The sequence below is a fragment of the Nelumbo nucifera genome, chromosome 4, assembly GCF_055504915.1.
Source record: "Nelumbo nucifera cultivar China Antique chromosome 4, China Antique-T2T, whole genome shotgun sequence".
Lineage (NCBI taxonomy): Eukaryota > Viridiplantae > Streptophyta > Magnoliopsida > Proteales > Nelumbonaceae > Nelumbo > Nelumbo nucifera.
Genome location: NC_142652.1, coordinates 15285024 through 15310273, shown reverse-complemented (window position 1 = coordinate 15310273; position 25250 = coordinate 15285024). Strand labels below are relative to the sequence as shown.

The following is a 25250-nucleotide window of genomic DNA, read 5'->3' as shown; positions in this document are numbered from 1 at the left end:
ATAAAAAAAAGCATGAATTACAGACAGTAATGAAACTGGGAGCGTTTGGCAAATGTATGTTTTTGTGCAGTTCTGCAGTAAATTAGTATTTAGGGGGTATTTTTTTTTTTTGAATTTTGAAAGGGGGTATTTTTTTTTGAATTTTGAAAGGGGGTATTTTTTTTTGAATTTTCAGATTAATGTAGGTATTATAGAAAATTTATTTTCATGATACCTATCTCTTCTAGGTGTGTAAATAAATTTATCACATGTGGGAAAAGTTTATAACACTTGAATGAGACAAAAATGTCCCTTTTAATAATGAATTTTTATGGCTAAAATAGTCATTTTCTTTTTTTTTTTACTTAGAAAGTAAATGACACTTACTTAAGTAAGTTTTTCCTACATTTACCCAAGTAAGTAACTTTAGGCCTTAGTATTTTTTCTTTATTTGGTAATGAAAGTCGAAAAAAATGGAAATATCTCCATTCTAGAAAACTTGTGAAAGCCCAAAATGCCCAAAAATTACAAAGCTTTACTTAACATATATTTATCAAAGAGTGTTGATCTTTAAAGCAACACTCCAAAAGTTCAACGTCTTTTGGCTACGGCTGTCAACAGGTAGGGTCTACATAGAACTAGTCCCGAACCAGTTATTAATTGGGGCAAAATGATGGATCCGGAATCATCTTAATTAATAGATGGGTGCAGTCTTATTGGATAGACCTGATTATTTTGAAAATTATGGGCTGGGGAATCTGACAAATCTTATCATGTGGTCTTTCAGGCTTTTCAAAGCTTCAATAATTAAAAATCCTTCTTTGTTTGGCAATAGGAGACATGAAATCAAAAAAGACCCATACCCTAAAAAGCTAATAGAAGCTCAAAATAGTAAAAAGTCTATAAGTTTCAAGTGAAGCATCCTGTCTTTTTAGACCTAAAATCATTTCATTTAATAGTTTTATACACCATGGTAGAATAGAATACTTGCCAAACGGTCTAGATCGTTAAAGACAAAACCCCAAAAGCTTATTACATCTTTTGGTCATCTGGGATGTCAAAAGAAAGACTTGCTCAACAACTTAAAACATACACTTTGATAATGTAATCTTAATAAAAATGATAATAAATTACTAAATTGTTTATATATTAATAAATTAAATATTTTTAATTGTTAATATTATCAAATTTACCATTTCAACTATAAAATATAAACCTTATAATAAAATCAGAAAAATACCATATATATTTAGTAAAATAACCATTTCAGGACAAGCAATAACTAGAACCACCCAATTATTAATTGTGACAAAATCATGGAACCAAAACCAACATAATCACTTCAGTTCGGTTCGATTTGAGCACTCGGGCAGAACTGACCTATTGACAGCCCTAATTTTTGGCCCCCTCTGAACTTTTGGATTACAACATTTTATCCCATTGTTAACATATATGAGTTAATTTTATCAAATATTCCTTTAAATGTTTCTAAAACCCCAAATTGTCTTTATTTTAAGGACTTATCTCTCTTTTGCAGTTGAAATGCCCCTAACAATGAGACTTTAACTGCAAAAAAAGATAAGTCTTTAAAATAAGGAATGCCAAATGCAGCCTTAGTAATTTTACTTTTACATTTAACTTCATTAACGGGTCAAGGGACGAAGCATTGGAATATAATAATACTGTTAATACTTAATACTAAAAAAGGGGGTAGTAATGCTTACCCCCTCGAGTTTTGTTTTATGATTAAAAAACAAGGTGGCAATCTATAAGTTACCCAAAAAAGTAGAAAAATGTTTGTTGGGCATAATAGACACTTGTCTTAGTTTTAGTGCATGTTTATTTGCAAATATATGTAACACGGGCTTTTACACTAATAATATACATTTACATTAAATCAAAGTATCAAATAACATAATTTTGTTATTACATCTTTATCTATTTACATATATCACATGCTCTTGCACTAATAAATACATAAGTTGAATATAGTGCAAGTCATAAAAATTAAGTTCAAATACTATATATCATATATGATCAATATTTATCTATTTATATATATAGCAAGATGGTCAACGTCAGCATGCCTCTTCTTGCTCCAAACCCTTTTTCTTAATTTTTTGTTTTTTTGAATTTTTTATTTTTTTAATTCCACATAATTATTCATTAAACCAATAAAGAAACAACATAAGCTAAATTATCTCTAACAACCATAGATAAAGAAAGAGGGAATTGATTTTCTAATGTTTAGTCAAGTGGCACCACTATCCCTCACTTTCTCCTAAATTATCTTTAATTCCTATTTATTTTATCCTCTACTTTGCCAAGTGGCACCATTTTCCCCCACTTTCTCCTAAATTATCTCTAATTCCTATTTATCCTCTCCCCACTTTTTAGGTACATCTATCTAAAGAAAGTTTGAATTAACAAATTTAAAATTTATTTAAATATTATAATCAAATTATATAATTACTCTAAAATATTTATTAAAAACACCAAAATAATTATAATAGATTTAATTATATTCATATTATTACTAATTTTCATTATTACAAAATTCATCATGAAATTATGTAGTATTAATATAAATTATAATTTTACAAAAACGTTATTCAAATGATAAAAATTTAACATTAAAAAACAAAATATTATTTAAATATTTTAATAACTAAATATCTTAAACAACAATATATTAAAAATAGATAAATAATTATATAACAAAATATTTAACATTATCTAATAACTTTAAAATAAATAAAATTCAAATTATAAAAAAAAATTAAATATTTAAATAACAAAATATTTAATATAACTAAATTTTAAATAGCTAAAGTAACGAAATTATGTAAAAAAAATCTTAAAAGTAGAAAAATGATTATAATAGATATCATAAATAAATAATTAATATTTTAATAATTCAAATAATGAAATTATTTTAAAAAAAATATTGTAAACTAATTTCACTTTTATCAACTAATAATTCTAGAAAATTAATTTTAAAAAATTAATATTTATTAATAATAATTTTAGAATCTGAATCTATATTTATATATATATATTAAAATTAATATTTATTGTATTTTCATTAATTATTTGTTTTTTATGATAAACATATTTTCAATAATTATGTATAATATATTTTTGTTATGTTATTTAACAGGAAATTTTCAATAATTGTTGGAGATTAAACTACTACTATTTAACTTTTTAAATTTAATTTATTGAATTATTGTAGTTTTGTTATAAATTTATTTTTTGCAATTATTTATTTTAGTTATAATTTATTGATTAATATTTATTAGGGATTAAACTATTATTTGATATTATACTATTTATTGCCTAATTTAATATAATTTTAGTATCTATTATATTTTTATTAGTTATGTATTGTATTTTTATTATAAATTTATTTTCAATAATTGTGTATTTTCACTATAGATTTTCAATAACTATTGGAGATTAAACTTTTGTTATTTATTAGACATTAGACTATTAGTTTAGCTAAAATTAGGAGTGTTTTGTTGTAGGCTGTTTGGCCAACCAAATCTACCTGGTCAGTGACCATTAGTGAAAACTGACCAACTTTGGTAGTAAGGTTTAGATCAATTTTTAGTTTAGTTCATTGTTCAAAATATTTAAACTTAAAAATTAAATTTAAATTTACATAATCATAGTGGAAATTTTTAAAAAGTAAATTAAAAATTAAATTTATGATATACAATATTTTAGACTAAGGAATATGGGAGTTTTCCCACTTTCCCTATTAAAAAATATATTTAAAATATAAAATATTAATATATATCTATGTAGGTTAGTTCGGTTTTGGTCAATTTACAAAAGGCCAAATTGAAACTTATCCAACCTGGTTAGGTTAGAAAATTGTTGAACCAAAGCCGATCGGAAATATTAGAAACTGACAAACTCAGGTTGAATTGGGCCATATTGGTCAGTTTCTTCAGTTTCATGAATAACCCTAGCTGAAATTAATTAATGTTATTTTTGTATTGTAAAAAAATTATTAAAAATAGTGTATTAAAAAGTTAAAATATAAAACAATTGCATACTCTTATGCATTTCTATTATTTCGCTTTCGCTAAACAAAGCCTATGCATCACATGGGTCCCCACTTGTATATATATATATGTGTGTGTGTGTGTGTGTATGTGTGTGTGTGTGCGTGTGTGTGTGTGTGTATGTATGTATGTATGTATAGCAAGTTGGTCCACGCAACCTTGCTTCTCCTTGCTCCATTACCTCAACCTTGCATTCTCCTTGACTCTCTCTCCTCTCTCTTCATTCCTCTCCCTTCCCATTGGGTTCTCCCCCCAACTCATGTCTCTCACTTTCTATAACAACCTAACTTCTCTCCTCAAATAGCTCAATACATGTTTTATACTCTCTTTCACTTCTATCTCTAATTCCCCTCTATTATCTCCACGTCCCCATAAAAATAGGGCTATAATTTATTAAGATTTGTTTTTTCCAATTCAAACAATATTTATATCTATAGATGTGATTTCAAGCAAAAAGAGGGGAATAAGGGGAATTTGATATTTCTTATATATTAATGGCATCTTCCACTGTTGTTAAATAATCCATTAGTCATGAAAATTATTAAAAATTTCTGGAAAACATATTATCAAATATTATGAAATAATTATTTTAGAAATAATCCATTATTTAACAAATATTAAATAATTTAATAATCTACCAGAAATTAATAAATAATCCTTTATTTAATAATATTTGGTTATTAATAAATGCTCAAAATTTCAATGTTTAGGGTAATTTACATCAACTATTGTAATTTAATAAAAATTCAATAAATTTTTACAATAATAATTTATTGATAAAAGATATTACTAATTAGTGTAATTTAATAGTTTCTATAAAATCAATAATTATAGTTAACAATTATTAAATAATTTAGGGAAAGTTTTTAACTAATAATCCATAATTATTTTTTAAATAAGTAATTACAAAATTAAGAAATTAATCTATGAAAAAAATATTCTCCAAAACTATTCAATTATGATTATTCAACAAATAATTATTAAAAAATTAGGAAATTAATCTATCCGAAGTTGTTTCACAATTATTTAAATAACAATCCATTATTATTATTTCAATAAATAATTATTAAATAATTTAGGAAAATTATTACATCTATTAACACCAATCGATCTAGACCACTTGGTTTACTTAAATCATACTTGGTTTTACATTAATTAACAACAAATGGTTTACATTTGCTTTGATTAATAGTAAACAATTTGGGCTTAAAAAGAAAATAATTTACATTAGTTTGTTGTTATTATAAATAATTAATTTACTATACATTTCTACTAATAAAGAGCAATTTCAATAATTATTTGGAAATTATCATAAAATATTGTAATCTCTTGTTATTTGATTTATTGTTAGTTAATTAGTAATAGAAATTTATTAGAATTATAGGGATGACAATTTTCCCTATAAAAATGGGGCCCTACCTTGCCTCACCCCGAATGGGGCGAGTTTTTTTCAAATCTTTAACAAGGACGTGGTGGGGGATAAGGGAAATATTTTTGCCCCAAATTAGGGATGGAATTTGCATATTATTCTCCAAACCCAATGGTAAATTAGTTAAATATTCGTAGATTTAATATTGATTTTTAAATTATCTCTAATTTGTCATCATATTCTTATAATCCTAAGATCCCATAATTTCATTTATAAAGTACCCCCAAATTGTCATAATCCAATTCCTAAAATATCCCTAAATTCCTATAATCCTATTTTTAAAATATCCATAAATTAGATTTTTTTAAGTGATTGTCTCAAGGTAAAAAAAAATTGAGAATTCCTTATCCCTGATGAGAAATGAATGCCTCGCCCCGCACCCACCCCACCGCTGAAATCAAGGTGGAAATAGAATAGAATGCTTGACTTATGAAGGTGAAAAACAAGGAGAGATGCCCCATCCCATGCATGGGCCTCCGATGGTTTACACTACTACTACTTGAACTTGCCTTGAGTTGGGTAAAGGCCATAAAAATTAAATCCCCACATCACATCATATATCACATGGTTAATCCTTATTATTAATCCACACTATATGATTAATACTTATTTATACATGTATTATATACGTGCTTTTACACTAGTTTGCAATGAGAGAGAAATAACCCAAAACAAAGTAAAAAAGCTGTTTATAAGACTATCATAATTCTTAACCAAAGATAGAAAAGAAAGAAAGAAATGCTCACTAGTAAATACTGCCTAAATAGTAAATACTGCATCATCATGCTTTGCTTGTTCGCACTACCCGCCAAAAGGAACAATAGTCCAAAGCTTCTTGGGCTTAGGCGCTTAGCTTCATTACCCATCGAATTAGAAAAATCAAGGCTTGTTTAACCTTTCTTAATCAGAGAGAAAAAAATCAGGTCTTTTTGTGAACATTGTTAGTTTGTGTTTCTGCTACACATATACAAGGCTCAAGGTTTTGCCTTCTCTCTTTCTTCCTCTTGAGTCTTCACTGGCTCGCTGTATCCTCCTGTTTTCTTGATTCATGTACGGAGAACGATTGATGGGTATCTGTTATTCGTCCACCTTCACTCAAACTTTGGGCTCTGAGAAGATATTGTCACCTCTCTCAACAATTTTTTTGGTGAATCATCTCTCTCTACAATTTGGATTGCTGTTCTTCCACCTCACCACAAGACTGTAGCTGTTATTATTCCCTGTGAGGCCGGCTTCCACTCTATTTTTTTCTTCCTTATAAAAGATTAAATACTTGTAGCTGTATTCCCCCCCTCCCCCCCCCTATGGTTATATACTATATTTTTTCTTCCTTCTTTTCCTTTGTTTTTCTGTAAACCGGGAGCAGTCTATGTGATTTCTATGTGCTTTGCTTCATTGTTTCTGTACTTTTATTCAAAATTTCTTTGCTGGAATTGACTGTCCAAGCCAAGGTGCACAGGAGGAATACACGCCTTAAACGTGTGCACATGGGATAGGCGCCACCGCTATTCCGAGCACACAAGCACAGCAGCGAGACCGAGGCCAACAGAAACGACGATGGAGTCACAACTGAGTTTGATCGACCAGTCCTTCGATGCCCGATACTCATGTTGGGCTCGGGAAGCTCTCGACGAACTACCAGATAGTTTCACTATTACTGATCCTTGTATATCTGGCCACCCAATCATCTTCGCAAGCCGGGGATTCTTGAAAATGTCTGGGTACTTGAAAGATGAGGTGATCGGCAAGAACGGAAGGATCTTTCAGGGACCGGGGACCAACCGGAGATCGGTAATGGAGATTAGAGAAGCAATTCGAGAGGAGAGGACAATTCAGATAAGTTTGCTAAACTATCGAAAAGACGGGACGCCTTTCTGGATGTTGTTTCATATGACTCCTGTTTTCAGTAAGGACGATGGCAGGGTGATTCATTTCATCGCGGTCCAGCTGCCCATATCAAGGAAGCCCAAGTGCTTTGGGAGGAATTGCTGTACTTTGGGCGACGATGGGTCCAAATTGCGAGAGATTGTATTTGGGTCTTGTCGGAGGGAGGTGTGCACGGATTCTGCAGCGGAACTAGGTCGGGTTCGGACATTGGATTCATTCGTCGATTCTGATAATAGAGGTCTGTTTTCTTGTTTGTAGTTTCGTGAGTAGCTCTTTATATTTGAATGATTTTTGGTGGATCATCATATTTGAACCAAGTTTCTGGTAGTTCGCTAATTTGGTCTGAACTTGAAATCATGGACAGTAATCTCCCCGTTTATTGGTTCTGACTTCATTTTAGTTCATGTTGTTCCCCGAAAAGTCATTAATAATTTAATATTGGTTCTTGCTACTGTACACTTTGAATGCGGAGCTTGGTGGATATGTCAGTGATCCAGAAGTAGTTTCTTTCTTTCCTTCGTTAATTAGTCCGACCATAAATTATCATTTGTTTGGTTGGTAGTTTAGGTGCCTTGTTGCTTCAATTGGTATTTATAGAGATTTGCTTCTGATGGATGTCTTTTTTATGCATTTGAGATTCCAGTTTTTGAAGGTTCCTTTTTTTATGTTAGTTGAGTCTGGATGAGGTTAATTTGCGAAAAAAATTCTAATGTTTCTGCTTCTTATGTTTATTTTATAATACGGTGTTGGGTACATCTCTTTCCATCGGTAATTCATGTGATTTGTTGCTTGAGCTTTACTTCCTGAGAGCCTATTTTTGGTTGGCATGTTATTATGTACTTGTAATTTCCTTGCAAGTTTGTGTCAGTGTTTTTTCCTCTGTTGATTGAGTTTGTTTAAGCTAATTTGGATGTGGAATCCTAATATTTCTTCTTTTTGTCTTTAACTCTATATATTTTATAGTGTGGTATCAAGGACTTCGTAAATTCAAATGCATTTCAATCTTTCTTACAAATTAGTTTACATTATTTGTTCTGTATATCAATTTTAATTGTTCTTTCTCCCCTACCCTTGGTGACTTCTGCACATTGGTATTTTAGTGCTTTTCAGTAAATTTTAATTGAGGTCCAAGTGCTTGAGTTAGATAATTCACTGAATGATTCTAGCAGGATTGGAGGCTGAAGAGTTTTGTGAGGCAAGTGAGCTGGAGAAACGGAAAGCTGCAACAGCTATCAATAACATCCTATCTGTCCTTACTCACTATAGTCAGCTAACTAGCAGATTGGTCTGTGGGAAAAGATGCACCTTGGCAGGGACAGGACCTCTTGGTTCAGCCTTAAATATTTCTCTTGGTAGAATCAAACAGAGCTTTGTATTGTGAGTCGTTACAAATTTCTTCGTTTTTTTTCTTCTTTACCACATGTACACACAATGCTATTTGAAAGAATATTTAGACTCTGGTCTCTTTTTCTGACAACCATATGTGATGCCTGCAGAACTGATCCCAACTTACCTGACATGCCCATTGTTTATGCTAGTGATGCCTTCTTGAATTTGACAGGTACTTAAAACTATAATAATTTTAATATTGTAAAAATCATTTGATTCATGATTGTGAAGACAATTTTAGGATCATCCAATAGGGTATATGCTAACAAAGGCTGCAAAGGTTCCTTTACTTATTTGTTTGTTTTTATTTATTCTAACAGGCTATGCTAGACATGAAGTGTTGGGACGCAATTGTAGATTTTTAAGTGGACCAGACACAGATCCAAAGACTATATGCCAGGTGGGTAATATGATGCTTTTAGAGGTTTTCTTGAGATTTTACTTATGTAATTTGAGGACTTCAGTTTATTGGGTAGAGTTTATTTCAATTAGGTTATTTCATTTTTCTATTGGTTGTTTTACAGATAAAGGAAAGCATTCAATCTAAGCAAGCCTGTAGTGTACGTATCTTAAATTACAGGTGCATGTTAATGTCATAAAAGAACAGGATTTACAACTTTAATGTCTGACCGTTCAATCACTAGCTTTTCCTGATAACTTAATAATACTATAACTTCAGGAGAGATGGAAGCTCATTCTGGAATCTTCTTCACATTTCACCTGTCCGGAATGCTACTGGAAAGGTAATGTTGCACAATTTAACCATATTTGAAGTTATTTTTCTTATCCTCCTATTAAATGTTAATTTTGTTCCTCATTACTTTTACCAAATGTATTCAAGCTTCAGAGTTCATTGCTTTCATGCCTTATCACAAAATTGTGGTTAGGGTAAACATGTTGTATGTTCTTGCTCATATTATGGGAAACTTTGTTCTTGCATCTAAAAACCATATAATTTTATCCTCCATTAATGTATAAATTGTTTCATTATAATACTTGGTATACTTATGCCTCTAATATCACTCATTAATGAACTTTTACTAGGGTAAGGATTGAAATCTAGGTGGAAGTTATATAAGGGTCATTGCACATTTTGATCCAGTTATATGGGATCTTGGGAGGGGTGATCTGGATATGAGCCTAACATTTTAGCATTTATTATTATTATTATTATTTGCTTGCACAAGGTGTCTGCTCTCAGACTCAAACTCACATTCTCATAGTTGTCAGCTCGAGATAAGCTTGTTTATCCAGCAAACCTAGTGCAGATTTATAGCCAGAAAAAAGGGAGAGATCAGTTTTTCTTGAATGAATTGTGGATATAAACAGTCAAAAAAGTTTTGACGAGAGAAAAGATAATTTCCTTTTATGTTTCAATGCTTGAGTTACAAGGTTGACATGGAGAGTCAAAGTGTGGACTGCTGATGCAATATGCCTGTTGTAGGATGGTTATGGATATAAATTCATGGACTGCTGGGTCCTCAAACTGCTGCAGCCCAGTTATGTGCATTATATAAGAGGTTGGGCAGGTAGGAATCAATTGAACTACTTGTTTAATTGGATTCCTAGTACAAATGAGTAGGGATGCAAACGTATCGGATTGGATTTGAATCAGGGTATACCTGAATCTGATCTGAAGATCCGATCGGATCTCATAAACACCGATTTGAATCTGAATCTGTTAAAGATGTTGGATATCCAAATATGATCTGATCTGCTTTAATTTCTGAAAAAGTAAAAAAAATGTAACAGTTTATATAAAGAAAAGCAAAAAAATGTAAGTGCTTTTTTCAACTATTTTTATCATATATATATATATACACGTTTTTTATAAAACATAAACAATATAAAAAGTACAAAAAATGTAATATAAAATATTATACATATTTATCATTGGATTGGATTCTTTCGGATCAGATTGGGAGGGGGTGTATTTGAATTTGACCCAGTTTTCAATCAAATCCTATTATCTGATCCGATCGGATCATGATCTGACCCATTTGCACCCCTACAAATTATCTGGCTGATGAATTGGCCAAGACAGGGGCTACAAAAGAATCTTTAGAATGGGATTGTCCAAAGTCGGAAGGGAGGTTTTGTCTTGATCTTTATTTTTACTGTTGTAATCTGACAGCTGAATGCTGATTGTGTTGTGTCCTTGCTGCTTGGCTGCAAGGTTTTCTCATTTTGTTTAATGATATTCTGTTACTTTTAAGGAAAAAGAAAAAGAAAAAGAGTTCGGCAGGGCACTTACATCATCCAGATATTATTTTTCGCTAACATGAAGGAGATTAAAGTTTATAGACGTGCAGGCAACACCATCTAGACTTTCTGTTTATCTAGCCAATCATGTGGTTTTTGTCACAATTCTAGGTTTTGTCTTCACAAGTTGTTCTTGGTCAATTGAAACAACCTTAACACAGTTGAAGAACTGCTTGATAAATGGAAAACTTGTGCAGTAAAACAAGCAGGAATGATAAGTCTTGAATCTCTATGAACACTTGTGACTTGTGAGATATCTTTCATTTTTTCTCCTTATTTCTTCTTATGTGATTTGTCTGACCTGAATTAATATCTACTCTATACATTATGCATTCTACTTTTCCACAGAGAAAGTCCCTAGCTATCAAATATAACACACTTTGATGTTCTTTTTCTGTCTATGGGTAAATTGGTGAAATTGGCAACACTTCTTAATTCTTTTTTTTTTTTTTGTGAAAACATTATTTAATTCAATATACTTTCTTAACAATATATTGCTGTGTGAAAGTATTCATTTTCTATTGTATGTGAAGGAGGATACAACTTAGATTAAAAGGAAAATTCTATAAAACAGTTGTAAGGCCAGCTATGTTGTATGGAGCAGAGTGTTGGGCAGTCAAGAAACGATATGCCCAGAAAATGAGTGTGGCAGAAAAGTGAATTCTAAAATGGATGCATAAAAAAAAACTAGAAAGGATAGAATCAGGAATGAAGCCATCTGTAGAAACCTAGGAGTTGCTCCAATAAGTGATAAAATGAGAGGGAGTAGTCTAAGATGGTTTGGTCATATGCATAGAAGACCACCGATAGCTCCAGTTAGAAGAAGTGATTTGTTACAAGTGGAAGGGGATTAACAGTGGATATGGGTAGTAGTAGTAAAAATGATTTAAACACTAATAATTTGACAGTGGATATGGTTTTAAATAGAACAGATTGGTGAAACAGGATTCATGTTGTTGACCCCATATAGTTGGGATAAGGCATGGATGATGATGGTGATCTTTTACTTGTACTGCCATATAGATGAGCAGTATTTGTAATTTTGTTTCCTTTTTCTTTTCTACTTATTGGAGTCGGGGTTTTAAGCATCCATTCTGTGTGAAAAGAAATGATAGCATAAATAAGCTGTTTACTTGAAAGCATGAACAATCATTTATAAAATCAGACATGGAAACTCCAAAGAAAATGCCTGGGCAAAATGGTTCTTAGTCATCTTTTTTGCTTTTATGTCACCCCAACCTAAAGAAAGGAAATTAAATTAAAGAGAACCAATTTATATCTCTATTTTCAATCCCTTTTATCAAGAATAGCTCCTCTGCCTATTCAAGTTCTTGCTTAAATCTCTGTTTTACACAATGGTTCTGCTCCATGTCATTGTGGTCGAGTACAATTCAACAAACCCAATAACTGTTGTCTAATTCATCTAAATTCTCTCCATTTTGAGTTTTATCTATGAAGGAGAATAATTGATACTGGATAGCTGCAGGTCCTTGGGTTGTTGGATGTCCATTTGATTCTCTGAGTATATACCTCAAAAGCAACAATAACTACATCCACATCTGCAATAACCTTATTGCATTTATTTTCTTTCCTTATTTTTGTTTGGTTGCTAAATATCACCATTTACCTATTGGATTTTGAACAAAGTAATTGAAAATTTTTCTTAACCATGAATATGTAATTTAGGCTAGTCATTCTGAAGGGGTGAATCCTAGATTGAGCACATTATTAAAGGAGGGAATGACATTGTGTTTTCTTGTTTGAAATAACATGTAGAGAAAATCAATCAAAGATCAGTAATTACTTGACTACATTTCTTCTCTATCATCCATCTGGATGGTGGAAAGTATAGACTTGAAGGCTATGTTTGGTTTGAGGGAAAAAGTAGGGAAACCTAATTACCTATACATGCTTTGTTAAGGTTTCCCTACCTTTCCCTTCCTTTCCCTACTTTTTCCTTCAAACCAAACACAGCCAAAATGTATACTGGGTTGGAATACCAACTTAATACAACAATGCCCATGGTTGGTCAATCTTCTTACGTCTTCAAGCTTTGGAGGTGCAGGTAGCATTTTATGTTGGGGTTCAGATGGAAGAAGGTGGTAAGAACGAGGGAAGTAAAGGGTTGAGTCCAGAGATGAGGCAGCTTGCTGCTGTGGGTGCAGTCAAGGTTGCAGTCAGGAGCTTATCAATGGGCGCTAGCACTTCAAAGTCATAGGGATAATCCTTTCTTCATCGGGTAAAGAGTAGAATGAAATTATTTGGCGTCCCCATGTTGTAGTACAAGGTGTTTCATTTGTATCTTAGACCCTGGTAGATGATAAAAAATCAACAAAGTAATGGACAGAATGTCCCTACAAGTAGGTCCTTACTAGCTGCTGTAAACTCACATAATTCATATATATTGAAAATGTTTCAATAATTGAATTGGTTCTTTCTGTTTCTGTTAGTGAGCAACAACGAAAACTGCCAGTTTGATCAATTGATCTTGACATGACAACCTCCTCCTTAACATGCAATGTAGGCAGTTTTCTTCCTTTTTCTTGGAACCTTCATGGTGAGAATCCCAACTAAGGTGTATAATTGGGAGTTTTGTCGTTTAATAAATTCTAAAAATTGTTTATTGGAATCTTGACCTCGTTCTTTATTTTGGCAGCCACTTGAAAGTAGAAACTATTCATTGTTTTTCTTGTGGGTAAGGGTGTGGATGGTCCGGTTTTGTTCGCTTAAATTATGGTTTGAGAAATTCTCAAGCCAAACCGAACCATTTTAGTATAGAAATTAAACCAGTCCGAACTGTTATATTACGGTTTGGTTTGGTCTGGGTTTTAATACGGTTTGGGCCATTCTATTGGGCTTAACCCAATTAAAAAGCCTAAATAACATGCATACGTGTATAAATAACACATATAATTGAAATGTGAATAAGTGTCACTTATTATTATTATTATATAAACTACATTCACACTTTTTCAAATATAAACAACTCCTTGGGCATCAAATTATAAGATAAAAAATTGAAATAAGCAACAATAATGAATGAAATGTTAAAATGAATAATTCGATTTAACATGATTTACGGTTTGAAAAATTCTCAAATTAAATCAAACTGTTTTAAGGCTAAACCAGACCAAACCGCCGACTACAATTAGGTTTGGTGCGGGTTGACAGTTTAGACCATTTAATGAACACCCCTACTTGTGCGTTAGTTAGTTACTTCTTTTCGCAAGAACAGATACTACAATAACAAGGGTTTGAATCGAAACTAAACAGGTAAAAATGGTAATGCAGCTCAATTTATAGTTATATTGCTATCTTCATAGGCATAATATGATCGAGTAGTCATAAAATCCTTTACTTATTTCTACTTTTGGATTGCAATTCTATGGAATTGTTGTAGCAGCAAATGGGCCAAGCCGTGCTCAGATGGCCATTCTACTTCGAAATAAATTGTTCTCAAAATTAGGCCCGGCGGCCAATGGGCTATTTAAAAAATCTATATTGCCCAGGCCTGGATCTCAACTCAAGATTGAAGATTCTTTCCAAGCCCCACCCCTAACCCCTAGGATGGATTTAGCCCGTTCTTTACCAGACCTGGTTTCAAAACAATAGTAAATCTATGAATACTAGTTTTCATGAGTCAACAGAAGGCTAATAGAAGAGTGGCTCATCTCTTGGCATAGTTATCTAAGATCATCCTTGGTTGGTTCGTTGCTCTGAGTCCCATTCTTTTAATTTTTGCTCATGCTCATTCTGGGCAGGAATGAAAATACCATGGGAACTTACCTGACGGACATTGATCCTCGGTAAACATCTATACCAACAGTTTTGGAGACTTATGTTCGCTGTTTATGATAGCGGGCATAGATTTTTTTTTTGAAGAATGAAAATTAGCAACATAGGGCACTTGTGGGTTTGAAAAAGAATTCATTTTTTTAATAGAAAAAGTGTTCAATTCATAATAATATTTTCTCATGAATTTCATCTTGGTACTAATGAGAAAGATTGAGAATTAGATTTTGAATGAATAGTGTCTATTTTACTTCTTCACCAAAGCCCATATGCGTTGGGTTGGGTGGTTTCAGTTCAGGTATTTTTATTGGAAATTTTGAATGAACTGATCTGGTCACTCATTAGTCATTGGGTCAATTTAAATGGGTCGGTATAGATTCATGAGGTGGACTATATTGGATTGCGTTGCATTGCAGTTGCAGCTCTCTCTACATGCGAATGGGTTCTCCTCACTCTTATGTAATTACAGAAAACTCTGTCTTCAGTTCTCCACTTAAACAAGATTAAACAATCAACCAAACAAGAATTTAACTGGACCGGGAGGACACGCCGCACAAGGTACAACAGCAGCGGAGAGTGATATAAAGAAAGATAAAGAAACATTGGTCAATGGCGATCAAGACCTACTTCTTTCTGTTCTTTTTCTTCTTCTCTGATCTTCTTTTGGTCTTCGCCATCTCTCCGTCGGAAAACAACATTCCTCCTCCGCCTGTTCCGTTGATCTCAGGAGGCAAATGGGTTCTTCTACATACAAGCATCGGCCTCTCGGCCATGCACATGCAGCTCCTCCATAACGATAAGGTCCTCATGTTCGACCGGACCGACTTTGGACCTTCCAACCTTTCTCTTTCGTTTGGACGCTGCCGCTTCGACCCCAATGACGTCGCTCTAAACATCGACTGCACTGCTCACTCTTTAATCTACGATATCCCCACCAACACTTTCCGACCTCTCATGGTGCAGACAGACACTTGGTGCTCCTCCGGCTCCGTCCTCCCCAATGGTACCCTCGTGCAGACCGGTGGCTACAACGACGGTGATCGTGTCATCCGCACATTCTCACCATGCATTGATGATCTGTGCGACTGGACGGAGCTTCCGGAGTACCTCTCCTCCAGGCGCTGGTACGCCTCGAACCAGATCCTCCCCGACGGACGTATCATAATCGTTGGCGGCCGGAAGGTGTTCAACTACGAGTTTTATCCAACAAATCTCGTAAACGAGTCCGCTCCGTCGAATTACTATCTGTCTTTCTTGGAAGAAACGAGAGATCCCTACGAAGAGAACAATCTTTATCCGTTCTTGCATCTCTTGCCCGATGGTAACCTCTTTATCTTTGCCAATACGCGCTCAATCTTGTTCAGCCACACTAGAAACCGGGTTCTTCGAGAGTTTCCGGCGATCCCAGGCGGTCACAAGCGGAACTATCCCAGCAGTGGCTCATCGGTGCTTCTTCCCATTAATCTAGCCGGTGGAAATGCAACCCAGTCACCGGAGGCCGAAGTAATGGTCTGCGGCGGTGCACCACCCGGCGCATTCGATCAAGCTGAGGTTGGCATCTACGTCGGGGCGTCGAATAGCTGTGGTCGTCTCAAGGTTACGGACCCTAAACCCAAATGGGTTATGGAAGAGATGCCCATGGGTCGAGTCATGTCGGATATGCTACTCCTTCCCACCGGCGAGGTCTTGATCATCAATGGCGCAGCCAACGGAACGGCGGGTTGGGAGAATGCGATAAACCCGGTTCTCAACCCGGTGCTTTACCTGACGTACGAGCAGGATCCGAGCCGGAGGTTTAAAGTTCTGAATGGTTCACCCATTCCAAGGCTGTACCACTCGGCTGCAGTGTTGCTTCCAGATGGGCGCATTTTAGTGGGGGGCAGCAATCCTCACAGGCTCTACAACTTCACCGACGACGTCAGGTACCCAACTGAGCTAAGTTTGGAGGCGTTCTTGCCGCACTATCTAGCCGCGCAGTACGCCTTGCTCCGCCCTTTGATCGTGTCGGTGGGTCCCAACGGAACCTCCAGCTCCATATCGTACGGGCAGAAATTCTCGGTGACTTTCGCTCTGTCTGTTGCATACCGGATTGAACAAGACATCTCGGTTTCGGTTACACTGATAGCACCATCGTTTACCACACACGCGTTCGGGATGAACCAGAGATTGGTGGTGTTGAATGTGATTAGCCTCTTGCAGGTATTCACGTCCGCCTATCAAGCTGACCTGGATGGGCCCACGACATCGTCTGTTGCTCCACCTGGATATTATATGCTGTTTGTCGTCTATGCTGGCATTCCGAGTCATGGGTTTTGGGTAAAGATAGGATGAGATGTGCTGTACGATTTAATACGGTGTATCCTTATATATATTACCAGAACCAGATGATCAGGTCAAATATTTGATTGATTTCGATTTATGTTGGGGTGTGCTCGTGCGTATGACTGTATGTGCGCGTTACTTTGCATTTTTTGCGTTTAACGATGATGATTGGATGGAATCATGGGACCCATAGTCCCAACAAAGTCGAAGTATAGTATTCACTATTCAGACAAGGATAGGCCTCTAAGGATTTTGATTGGCTGTTATTTGCCATCCAGATCACAAGAGTTTCAAACCACGAAATTTCCACGTGGCATATCAAAATCACTGCCTCTAACTCCACGAAATCCGAGCAGCAGATTGAGCGGAGAAAAATAGAAAATCTCTGCTGCTGCAGTGCTTCGTTTTTTCTCCTTCAATGGCGGGATTAACAGCAGCTGCTCCGGCTGCTTATTTGCAGAAATTCGAGAATAGTCTGCCGTCTTTGAGACCTAGGATTTCTCGTCTTTCTTCGGCCAGAAGAACCCTAAAAGTCGTTGCCATGGCGCCGAGGAAAAAGGTATAATAAATAAGTTTAGATCTCTTCGTATTGGAGCCGATGCGAATTCATAATCTACTCCTTCGATTCATCTTTTTTGGGTTGCGATCTGGTTTACAAAATTTCAGGTGAATAGGTACGATGAGAACTGGGAAAAGCAATGGTACGGGGCTGGGATATTTGCTGAAGGAAGCGAAGAGGTGAATGTGGACGTATTCAAGTTGCTGGAGAAGAAAAAGGTGCTGAGCAACGTTGAGAAGGCTGGATTGTTGTCCAAGGCCGAGGAATTAGGGTTTACGCTGTCGTCCTTAGAGAAATTGGGGGTATTCTCCAAGGCAGAAGAGTTGGGGCTGCTGAGCTTGCTTGAGAAAGCAGCGAGCTTCTCCCCAGCCACGCTAGCATCGGTGGCGCTGCCTCTCTTCGTTGCGGCGATAGCTGCTATCGTTTGGATACCCGACGATTCGGCGGCTCTGGTGGCGGTGCAGGCCGCGGTTGCGGGCGCGCTTGGTGTGGGTGCGGCCGGGTTGTTTGTCGGGTCAGTCGTGTTAGGTGGATTGCAAGAGGCGGATTGATTAGGTGGACTGCTTTGATAGTTAATGTAGGAAATGCGTAATTTGTTATATGTAATTATATAACAGTTGGATATGGTAATTCAAGTGTGAGATATAAACTGAAAAAGAAAATTGTATTATAGGTGGTATCCATTCATCTACTTAAAGTGATTTTTTTTTCGGTTTGTCGGATTTGAATTCAAAATCCGCTTCGAATAAGTGCAGAGTGATAGAACAGAGTAAGTGCCTCAACATGCTGTATATGTGATCTTGTGTTGTGGGATTCCCTGTACCTCTTTGATAAAGCAAATTCAGGCAAACAATAGAATAGAGTATAAACTATAAAGCATCACCTGATTGCCAGTGGGTGGTAAATCTATGGATCCAGATATTAGTAATAGGGTAGATATGCAGAGCCCCATTTTTGTGTTAGCTCCCATCAACATTGGATAGGCCCAATGACACAGTAATAGCTTATTAGAGAATAAGTTGATGGTGGTGGGCGAGTGTGTGGTTAGACCTGTTCATGGGTCGGGCCAGGGCGGACTTTCATTTGTCACTAAAGAAAATATACTTGGCCCGAGCCTGATCAATGGGCCTATAATTTGGGTCAGAGCTCGGCCCTGGTAAAAAGCCCGAAACCCAAGCCCGAGCCCGAAGCGACCTAATTAAAAAAAAAAATAATTTTCCCTCTTCAAATTAGAATTAAAAATTCAGATAGTATTTTTTTTTTCTATTTAAATGAACAATTGGCCTATAAGATGGTATTTTTCCCTTTCTTTTATATTTTAAAACACAATTTTACATTCTTAAATAAAAAAAAATTATTCAAATAGATATAATCACATAACCAATTTTAAGTTTAATATTAGGTCGGGCCGGACCGGGCCCGGGCCGGGCTATTTTGACAAAACCCGAGCCGGGCTCGAATTTATTGCAGGTCGGGCTTTTTGGCCCGAATTTAAGCCTGTGGGCCTATAAGCATGTTCAATCCCGTCCGGGGGTCGGGCCACCCGGCCCATGAATAGGTCTATGTGTGATGTGTTGGGGGGGGGGTTTATTATAGATCGTGGCTTCAATAGAATAATCCGAGATAAATTGCAATTTGCGAGTTCAAATCAGCCCCTCACAAGACTGCACCCCACAACGTCTTACGGTACACGCTGTGTATTGGAAATATCTCCAGATGATGACATCATCATTTCTAGTATTATCATCAGGCGGGGATAAGCTGTGGGACGTTGTGGGCTGATTTGATCTCGTAATTTGCTGATCTGGATTCTGGAACTGCCTTTTCTATATTTGTTATATAATAAACTTGACAGTGTTAATGATGAATTCTTAATACTACCTGTGCTATCCATTTTATAAAGGCTAGGGCAATTCGAATTGGCTGTTTTTTTGAGTGGAATACCTGAATATATGAACTGCATTTATTGGGTAATTGGGGTGGATTCTTATCCTCCTTTGTTAAGTGCAGCAAAATTGTGCATTCTAGGGCCCTGGAACTCATTGTGGTTTTCATGGTAAATTACAAAGTTTCTCCACAGAGTGCAGTGCAATTTGTCAGCTAAAGTTGAGTCATATAATCCCAATTTCTGATCAGTTGGCCAAAATCATCTGGTTGGGTGAATTGTTGACCCGTCCAGCAACATCAATGGATGATGTTCTCACAATCTCATCTATGGTTGAAAAAGCAGACAATAGATTAATGCCGGTTTTTAGTGGGAGGTATTCATATATTCTTTTTGTTTTCTTTTGAGTATCTGATTGGCACTGGATTCCTTCATAAGGTAATTAACCACTTTTTGGCTCTTTCTCTGATTATGGAGTATCTCATAACTAGGAGTGAACATTTCCATCATGGCCCAAAATCTCGGACCAGCCCAACCCACAATATATGAATATATTACATATATTATTTGTACAAACCAGGGCCCAGCGTGGCCCATGATCATCCCTACTCAGAACCCTAAACAGCTTTCAAGTTCTCTGTGTTTGTAGGTGATAGATAATCATCTAAAGATGTGTTGAGAAGGAAAGGCAGAGACATTCACAACCAAGAAATTTTTTTAAGAAGAATTAATTGGAACAAAACACGGGCAGAACACCCAAACCCATGACTCGTCCCTGGGATCAAATCCCGCTGCCACCAGGGATTGGGTTGGGGGCGTTAAGGGAAAGGGGATGGGCTACCCCCTGTTGTGTAGCCCCATGAAGCAAAAAAAAAAAACAAAGGCTATTTCTTTCTCTCTTAGTGGCATGAAAAGTAGACCAGTGAATCATGAGGTATATCTAAAGCTGAATAGCTGATGGTGTCGTTGAACTTTCATTCAAATTAGCTCCCAAGCTCTTTTCAGTAGTCAGTGATTGGGTATGATCCTTCTGTATTTGTATCGGCTGGCCCAGAAGAGGTAGTGGAAGAAATTCAGTCCACTTAGTACACACATCAGCCAGTAGAACCGTTCGAGATGGTAATAATTTAAATTGCTACCGGAGAGCCATGGTCTGTGGGTGGGGGTCCCTGTGACGCTGTTCACAATTGATACAAGCACAGAACTGAGGTAGTATCCCATTGCTAACGAGGCCCATGAGAGAGCTGTGGCCAAAGATCTCATGCTCGATGGTGCCTCCGTAAAGAAGAATTCCAACAGACCAGCCAACGTGAAAAGGTCAGCTGATCCGAGGAACAAGTACTGCAATGCCACCCAGAAGAAGGTGATGGGTAGAGGTTGTTCGGAGTCGAGCAGTCCAGAGTGGGAAGCAACCCTCTTCCGCTTGATCTCTACCAGAGCTGCTACTGCCATGGCAATGATGGATAGGACCAGCCCTATACCTATCCTCTGCAGATGTGATATCCCCATCTCTGTTTTAGTCACTTTCCTGGCAAATGGGATGATGAGATGGTTGTAGACTGGTGCGAGGATCATGATGAATACGACGGGAAAGACAGGGAGGGAGGCTGGGGGGACCTTCAGGGAGCCGAATTTGGTGTTCATCGTTGCTGCTTGTTGAACAGAGAAGGTCGAGAGCTGGGCAAGGCAACAGTTGAGCATGATGGTGCAACCAAAGATGGGGAGGATCTTAAACACTATCTTGACCTCTTCTACCTGCGCTGTGGTGCATTCTAGCGCTGCATTGGCAGGCTTGTTCGTAACAGCTCGATTAAGGAAACTGAGGCCTTTGGTTAGTGTTTGATCAGTCGTCGGAACCTTTTCTTTGGACTTGTCTTCTTCTTCCTCGCTACTTTGGGTCTGGTAGGATGGGCTTGTTGTCATGCTTGCAACAGCATTACTTGGACTTGAACTAACGAAGACATTGTTGCAAATTGCGGCAACCAGAACCTGTTTGATGAAAAAACTTACATATTACTTTCGCGAGAGAGGAACATGTGGGAGCAATTTTGGTTGGAGGAGGAGATTTTACGTGTAAGACAAAAGCAGATCTATCGGATGAAGAAGGAAATGGACTGGGATAGAACTATACTAATTGGACCGATTCAATTAATGTAGTCCTTGATGATCCAGGCCTTCGGTTTTAACTTTCATACCTTGAATATGGTTGTAAGTGGGCTTCCAGTGGGTATCTTGTTCCTGTAAGTAGCTGAGCCAAGGAGAAAAATGGGGATGGACAAAAGTATGGTAGCAGTAGAAATACCAAAACCCCATTCCCAGCCCTTGTTATCTTCGATCCAGACCACCAAAGTCACCGCAATTAGAGCACCAAAGGAGAGACAGAAGACGAAATAATTGAAAAAGGTGGATCTCTGCTTTCTCCCCTGAGGGGTGCTCTCATCAAATTGCTCGGCTCCATGTGTTGGCAGTGACCCCTTGATTCCGCCCACACCCAGCGCCACCAGATAGAGACCTCCGAACAACATGGCTGCTTTGCCGCCATGGACTTGTAGGCATGGGACGTCAGTTTTGGCCGGGTCACACGCCGGAGGTTTGAGTGATGGCAAGTGAGCTTGCACAGTGAGGAACACTAGTCCCTGTTCCAATGTTCAAATTTCAAAAAGGATTAGCCAGTTGGAAAATAACATCTATGGGCACCTCTTATTATTATATTTTTTATTTTACAAAGAGAGCACAATCCTGGTGAAAACCGAAAAGGAATTACTCAAATTCAAAATGGAGGGAGAACAAGAAGATGGTCGAGATGGATCATTTCATTAGAGGACAAATTTCATCACCATTGGGGACTGGGGGGGGGGGGACCTTTCTTGTGTGATGTATGATATATCTTCCAGCTAGCCAATTAAATTGATTGATTTGAGAAGTGAGAAGGAGAAGGAGAAGATATATAGATATTATCCTGGCTACAAAAAGTCTCTGGAATTTTGATGATGAGTGGGAATGGAAGGTCCTTTAATTTCTGTCAAATGGAAACAATAGGGAGGGTAGTGTATCAATCTAGAGTTTAGCCACATATATACTACGGTCTTCCAGCTCAAACGAAGAGGACACGACGAGGCCAAGAATCTTGTGGACGACCAATGGCAGTTGAGGATGGACAGATAAGAAACAGTGTCCAGTAGTGAATGCTTGATTGGTGACCGATTTACAGTATACATGACAAGGACCCTACAGCTACAACTACAAGGACTAAGGGGTCGTCTTTGTAGTTTGTAGTTGCCTCCCGCGCGACGTATGGCGCCGGTCATCTTGCTTTTGGCCTTTGGGGTTAGCTAGCTAGAGACAAAGGTAATGTTGTCACTGTTGTGTATGGCACGTGAAGTGCCCTCATCATCAGTTCCACGTGGAGGCACCATTTCTTAACACGTGGCATGCGCTTTACACAAGAGACAATAAGGTGACAATACCCTCTGCAGGTTAGAAGGTCTCCAGACAAATCTTGAGAAAAATGGAGGGGAGATAAGTTGAGTGGTCGGATTGGACCAAGACAGAGACCAATAATAATCTAGATGATATGGCGCTAACTAAATATTACTACCAACAGAAAGAAAAGAAAGGAAAGAAAGGGAGGAAAAAAGAAATGGTTCGTTTGTCTTGAAGCCTTACCAGAAACTCGATCACTGCGCTTATCAGATAGATGTGATAAGTCGTAAAGAAAGCATCTGACAAGAACCCACCAAGAAGGGCGAGAAGAAAGGCTGTCCCCATGAAATTGGTCACTGTGTTGGCCGATTTGGATGGTGAGAAATGCATAAACTTGGAGAGGTAGAGCACCAGGTTGCTTGCATTGGCTAGGTATGCCAGGTTCTCCAGTATCTCCACAACTGATAATGTTTTTATACGACACAATTCACAACATATATGTTAGATTAGATTAGATTAGATTATCACAGATAAAGGAAAGGGAAAAGAAAAAGCTGCAACTGCACAGAGATGGGTTTTTGGTGCAGAACAGGAGCTAGAGAACTATACTGATCTGTTCTCATTCTCATTTTCATATATAATCACTTAGTTAACCAAGTGGAAAATTTATAAGCAAATCGACGACGAGGTTGATCATTTAATTTATATATGTACCTAGTACAAAGGAGGACGCAAGCACACCGCCATGGCGGCCTCTCAAGGCTGGTCTGTTTCTCCAGTCTACGTAGCCTTCCCATACGTCTAACTGGCGTCCTTCTTCCTGTAACAAAAAACCCACAAAAGAATTAAGTTGGAGCACAAATCATGAAGGAATTGAAACCGATTGAATAAAGAGAAGAAATTAAAGCAATGGGGAAGAGGAACCCACCATTTCTTTTCAACTTGTCCTCGATCTCTGGCGGAAACGGCAATCAAATAACATTTGGAGAGAGAGTGATGGATGGTGCCAGATTTAAAGAGTGGGAGGAGGTGGGGGTCCAATTCGTGGGGAAAGATCTAGAGATTACTTCAATCCTTCGTAGCCATTGGAAAATTCTTTTTTTTTTTTCTAATTTCATTTTTTTTAAAGACTTGGTTGGTAGAGAAGTGACTCTTTAATCACCAAGGAGGTGAGGTAGGATGAAGACTGAGAAAATGGTTTCTTTAGTTTTACCTGCAGTTGCTTGTTTACAGAGAAGTCTGTATACATCAGAGAGAGAGAGAGAGAGAGGATAAAAGAAAGGGAGAAGGGAGAATCAAATCCTCCCCACCTAGTTGAAATATTTGGGCTCTGTTGTCTTGTTTGACCATCAATATCAGTATTAAATGCTAGGGTCGATTCCACCACCACCCCATTTATAACATGTTGCATAGCTTGTAGCATAAAATGGGCAAAGATAAAAATGATCTCCTTTTATGTTATTATATTTCAGAGATAAAAAATTTGATTCACTAAGCTTCTAACCGGTCAGGGGTCCGGTTATCGGGTCAAACGGTCCAACCGTTTGAATCGAATGTTTGACTCATTCTGATAGAAAAATAAAAAATTAAAAAAATAAAAAACGGTCAAAACCATTCGAACGGTTAATCACTCGGTTCAGCGATTTACTGATCAAAATCAACGGTTTTAAGGGAAAATCTGATTTTTGAAGAAAACGGAACCAATCAGGTGACCGGTTCCTAATTTTTCCAGTCCGACCATCCAATCTGATCCGATTTTGAAAACCATGGCTTTTATACTCCACCAGTATGGTACTTTATCCCATAAGCAGTAAGGACGTGGGATATGTAGATTGCACCAAGGAGTATGATACATCCCACTGAATTCCCCAGAGTCAGGCCCATCCCACCATTTTCCTTTGCTTGCTTTGGATCCACTGATGATCAGTTTAGGCTGATACAGACCAAGACATGAATCAACACAAACTGATACAGAAGATATGGATATTTTTATGGATCTAATTAAAATATAATAAAAGTTTAATAATTAGGTACCATTGCTTGGTATGATGGTAAAAGCTTGGGCAAGCATGAGAGTGCATGTTCTAGTCAGATCATTCACTTTTATTTTTTCTATAAAAAAAACCCTAGATACCTTTTTTAATATTAATACTTGTAAAATTGTGTAAGAAATATATATATATATATATATATATATATATATATATATATATATATATATATATATATTTGCTTATCTAAGTTAATTTG

The 25250-nt window shown here is 36.6% G+C and overlaps 4 protein-coding genes across 8 annotated transcripts; 3 read left to right on the top strand and 1 right to left on the bottom strand.

Moving 5' to 3' along the window:
- Positions 1–6362: 6362 nt before the first annotated feature.
- Positions 6363–13441, top strand: LOC104586730 (protein TWIN LOV 1). 5 transcript variants are annotated; one of them, XM_010244044.3, is made up of 8 exons: positions 6363–6703; positions 6941–7606; positions 8538–8745; positions 8865–8929; positions 9078–9157; positions 9282–9337; positions 9437–9500; positions 13085–13441. In XM_010244044.3, the coding sequence occupies exons 2-8, from the start codon at positions 7039–7041 to the stop codon at positions 13235–13237; spliced, it is 1194 nt and encodes a 397-aa protein (XP_010242346.2). In that variant the 5' UTR covers positions 6363–6703; positions 6941–7038; the 3' UTR covers positions 13238–13441. The 5 variants fall into 5 exon arrangements, with proteins under 5 accessions (XP_010242346.2, XP_088759730.1, XP_010242345.2 ...); XM_088903604.1 differs by having other exon boundaries at positions 6384–6703; positions 9282–9317; XM_010244043.3 differs by having other exon boundaries at positions 6384–6703; positions 6928–7606.
- A 1841-nt stretch (positions 13442–15282) lies between these two features.
- LOC104586787 (glyoxal oxidase-related protein) lies at positions 15283–17254 on the top strand. The gene has a single exon (XM_010244140.3). It carries the CDS (start codon positions 15421–15423, stop codon positions 17140–17142), a length of 1722 nt encoding a protein of 573 aa, XP_010242442.1. The 5' UTR covers positions 15283–15420; the 3' UTR covers positions 17143–17254.
- A 204-nt stretch (positions 17255–17458) lies between these two features.
- LOC104586728 (transmembrane protein, putative (DUF1118)) lies at positions 17459–18362 on the top strand. The gene is made up of 2 exons (XM_010244042.3): positions 17459–17692; positions 17800–18362. The coding sequence occupies exons 1-2, from the start codon at positions 17552–17554 to the stop codon at positions 18241–18243; spliced, it is 585 nt and encodes a 194-aa protein (XP_010242344.1). The 5' UTR covers positions 17459–17551; the 3' UTR covers positions 18244–18362.
- Positions 18363–20274: 1912 nt separating this feature from the next.
- On the bottom strand, positions 20275–24267 carry LOC104586727 (Major facilitator superfamily protein). The gene is made up of 5 exons (XM_010244041.2): positions 23929–24267; positions 23715–23820; positions 23244–23461; positions 21773–22213; positions 20275–21566 (listed from the first exon to the last, which is right to left on the bottom strand). Exons 1-5 carry the CDS (start codon positions 23929–23931, stop codon positions 20586–20588), a joined length of 1749 nt encoding a protein of 582 aa, XP_010242343.1. The 5' UTR covers positions 23932–24267; the 3' UTR covers positions 20275–20585.
- Positions 24268–25250: the final 983 nt, after the last annotated feature.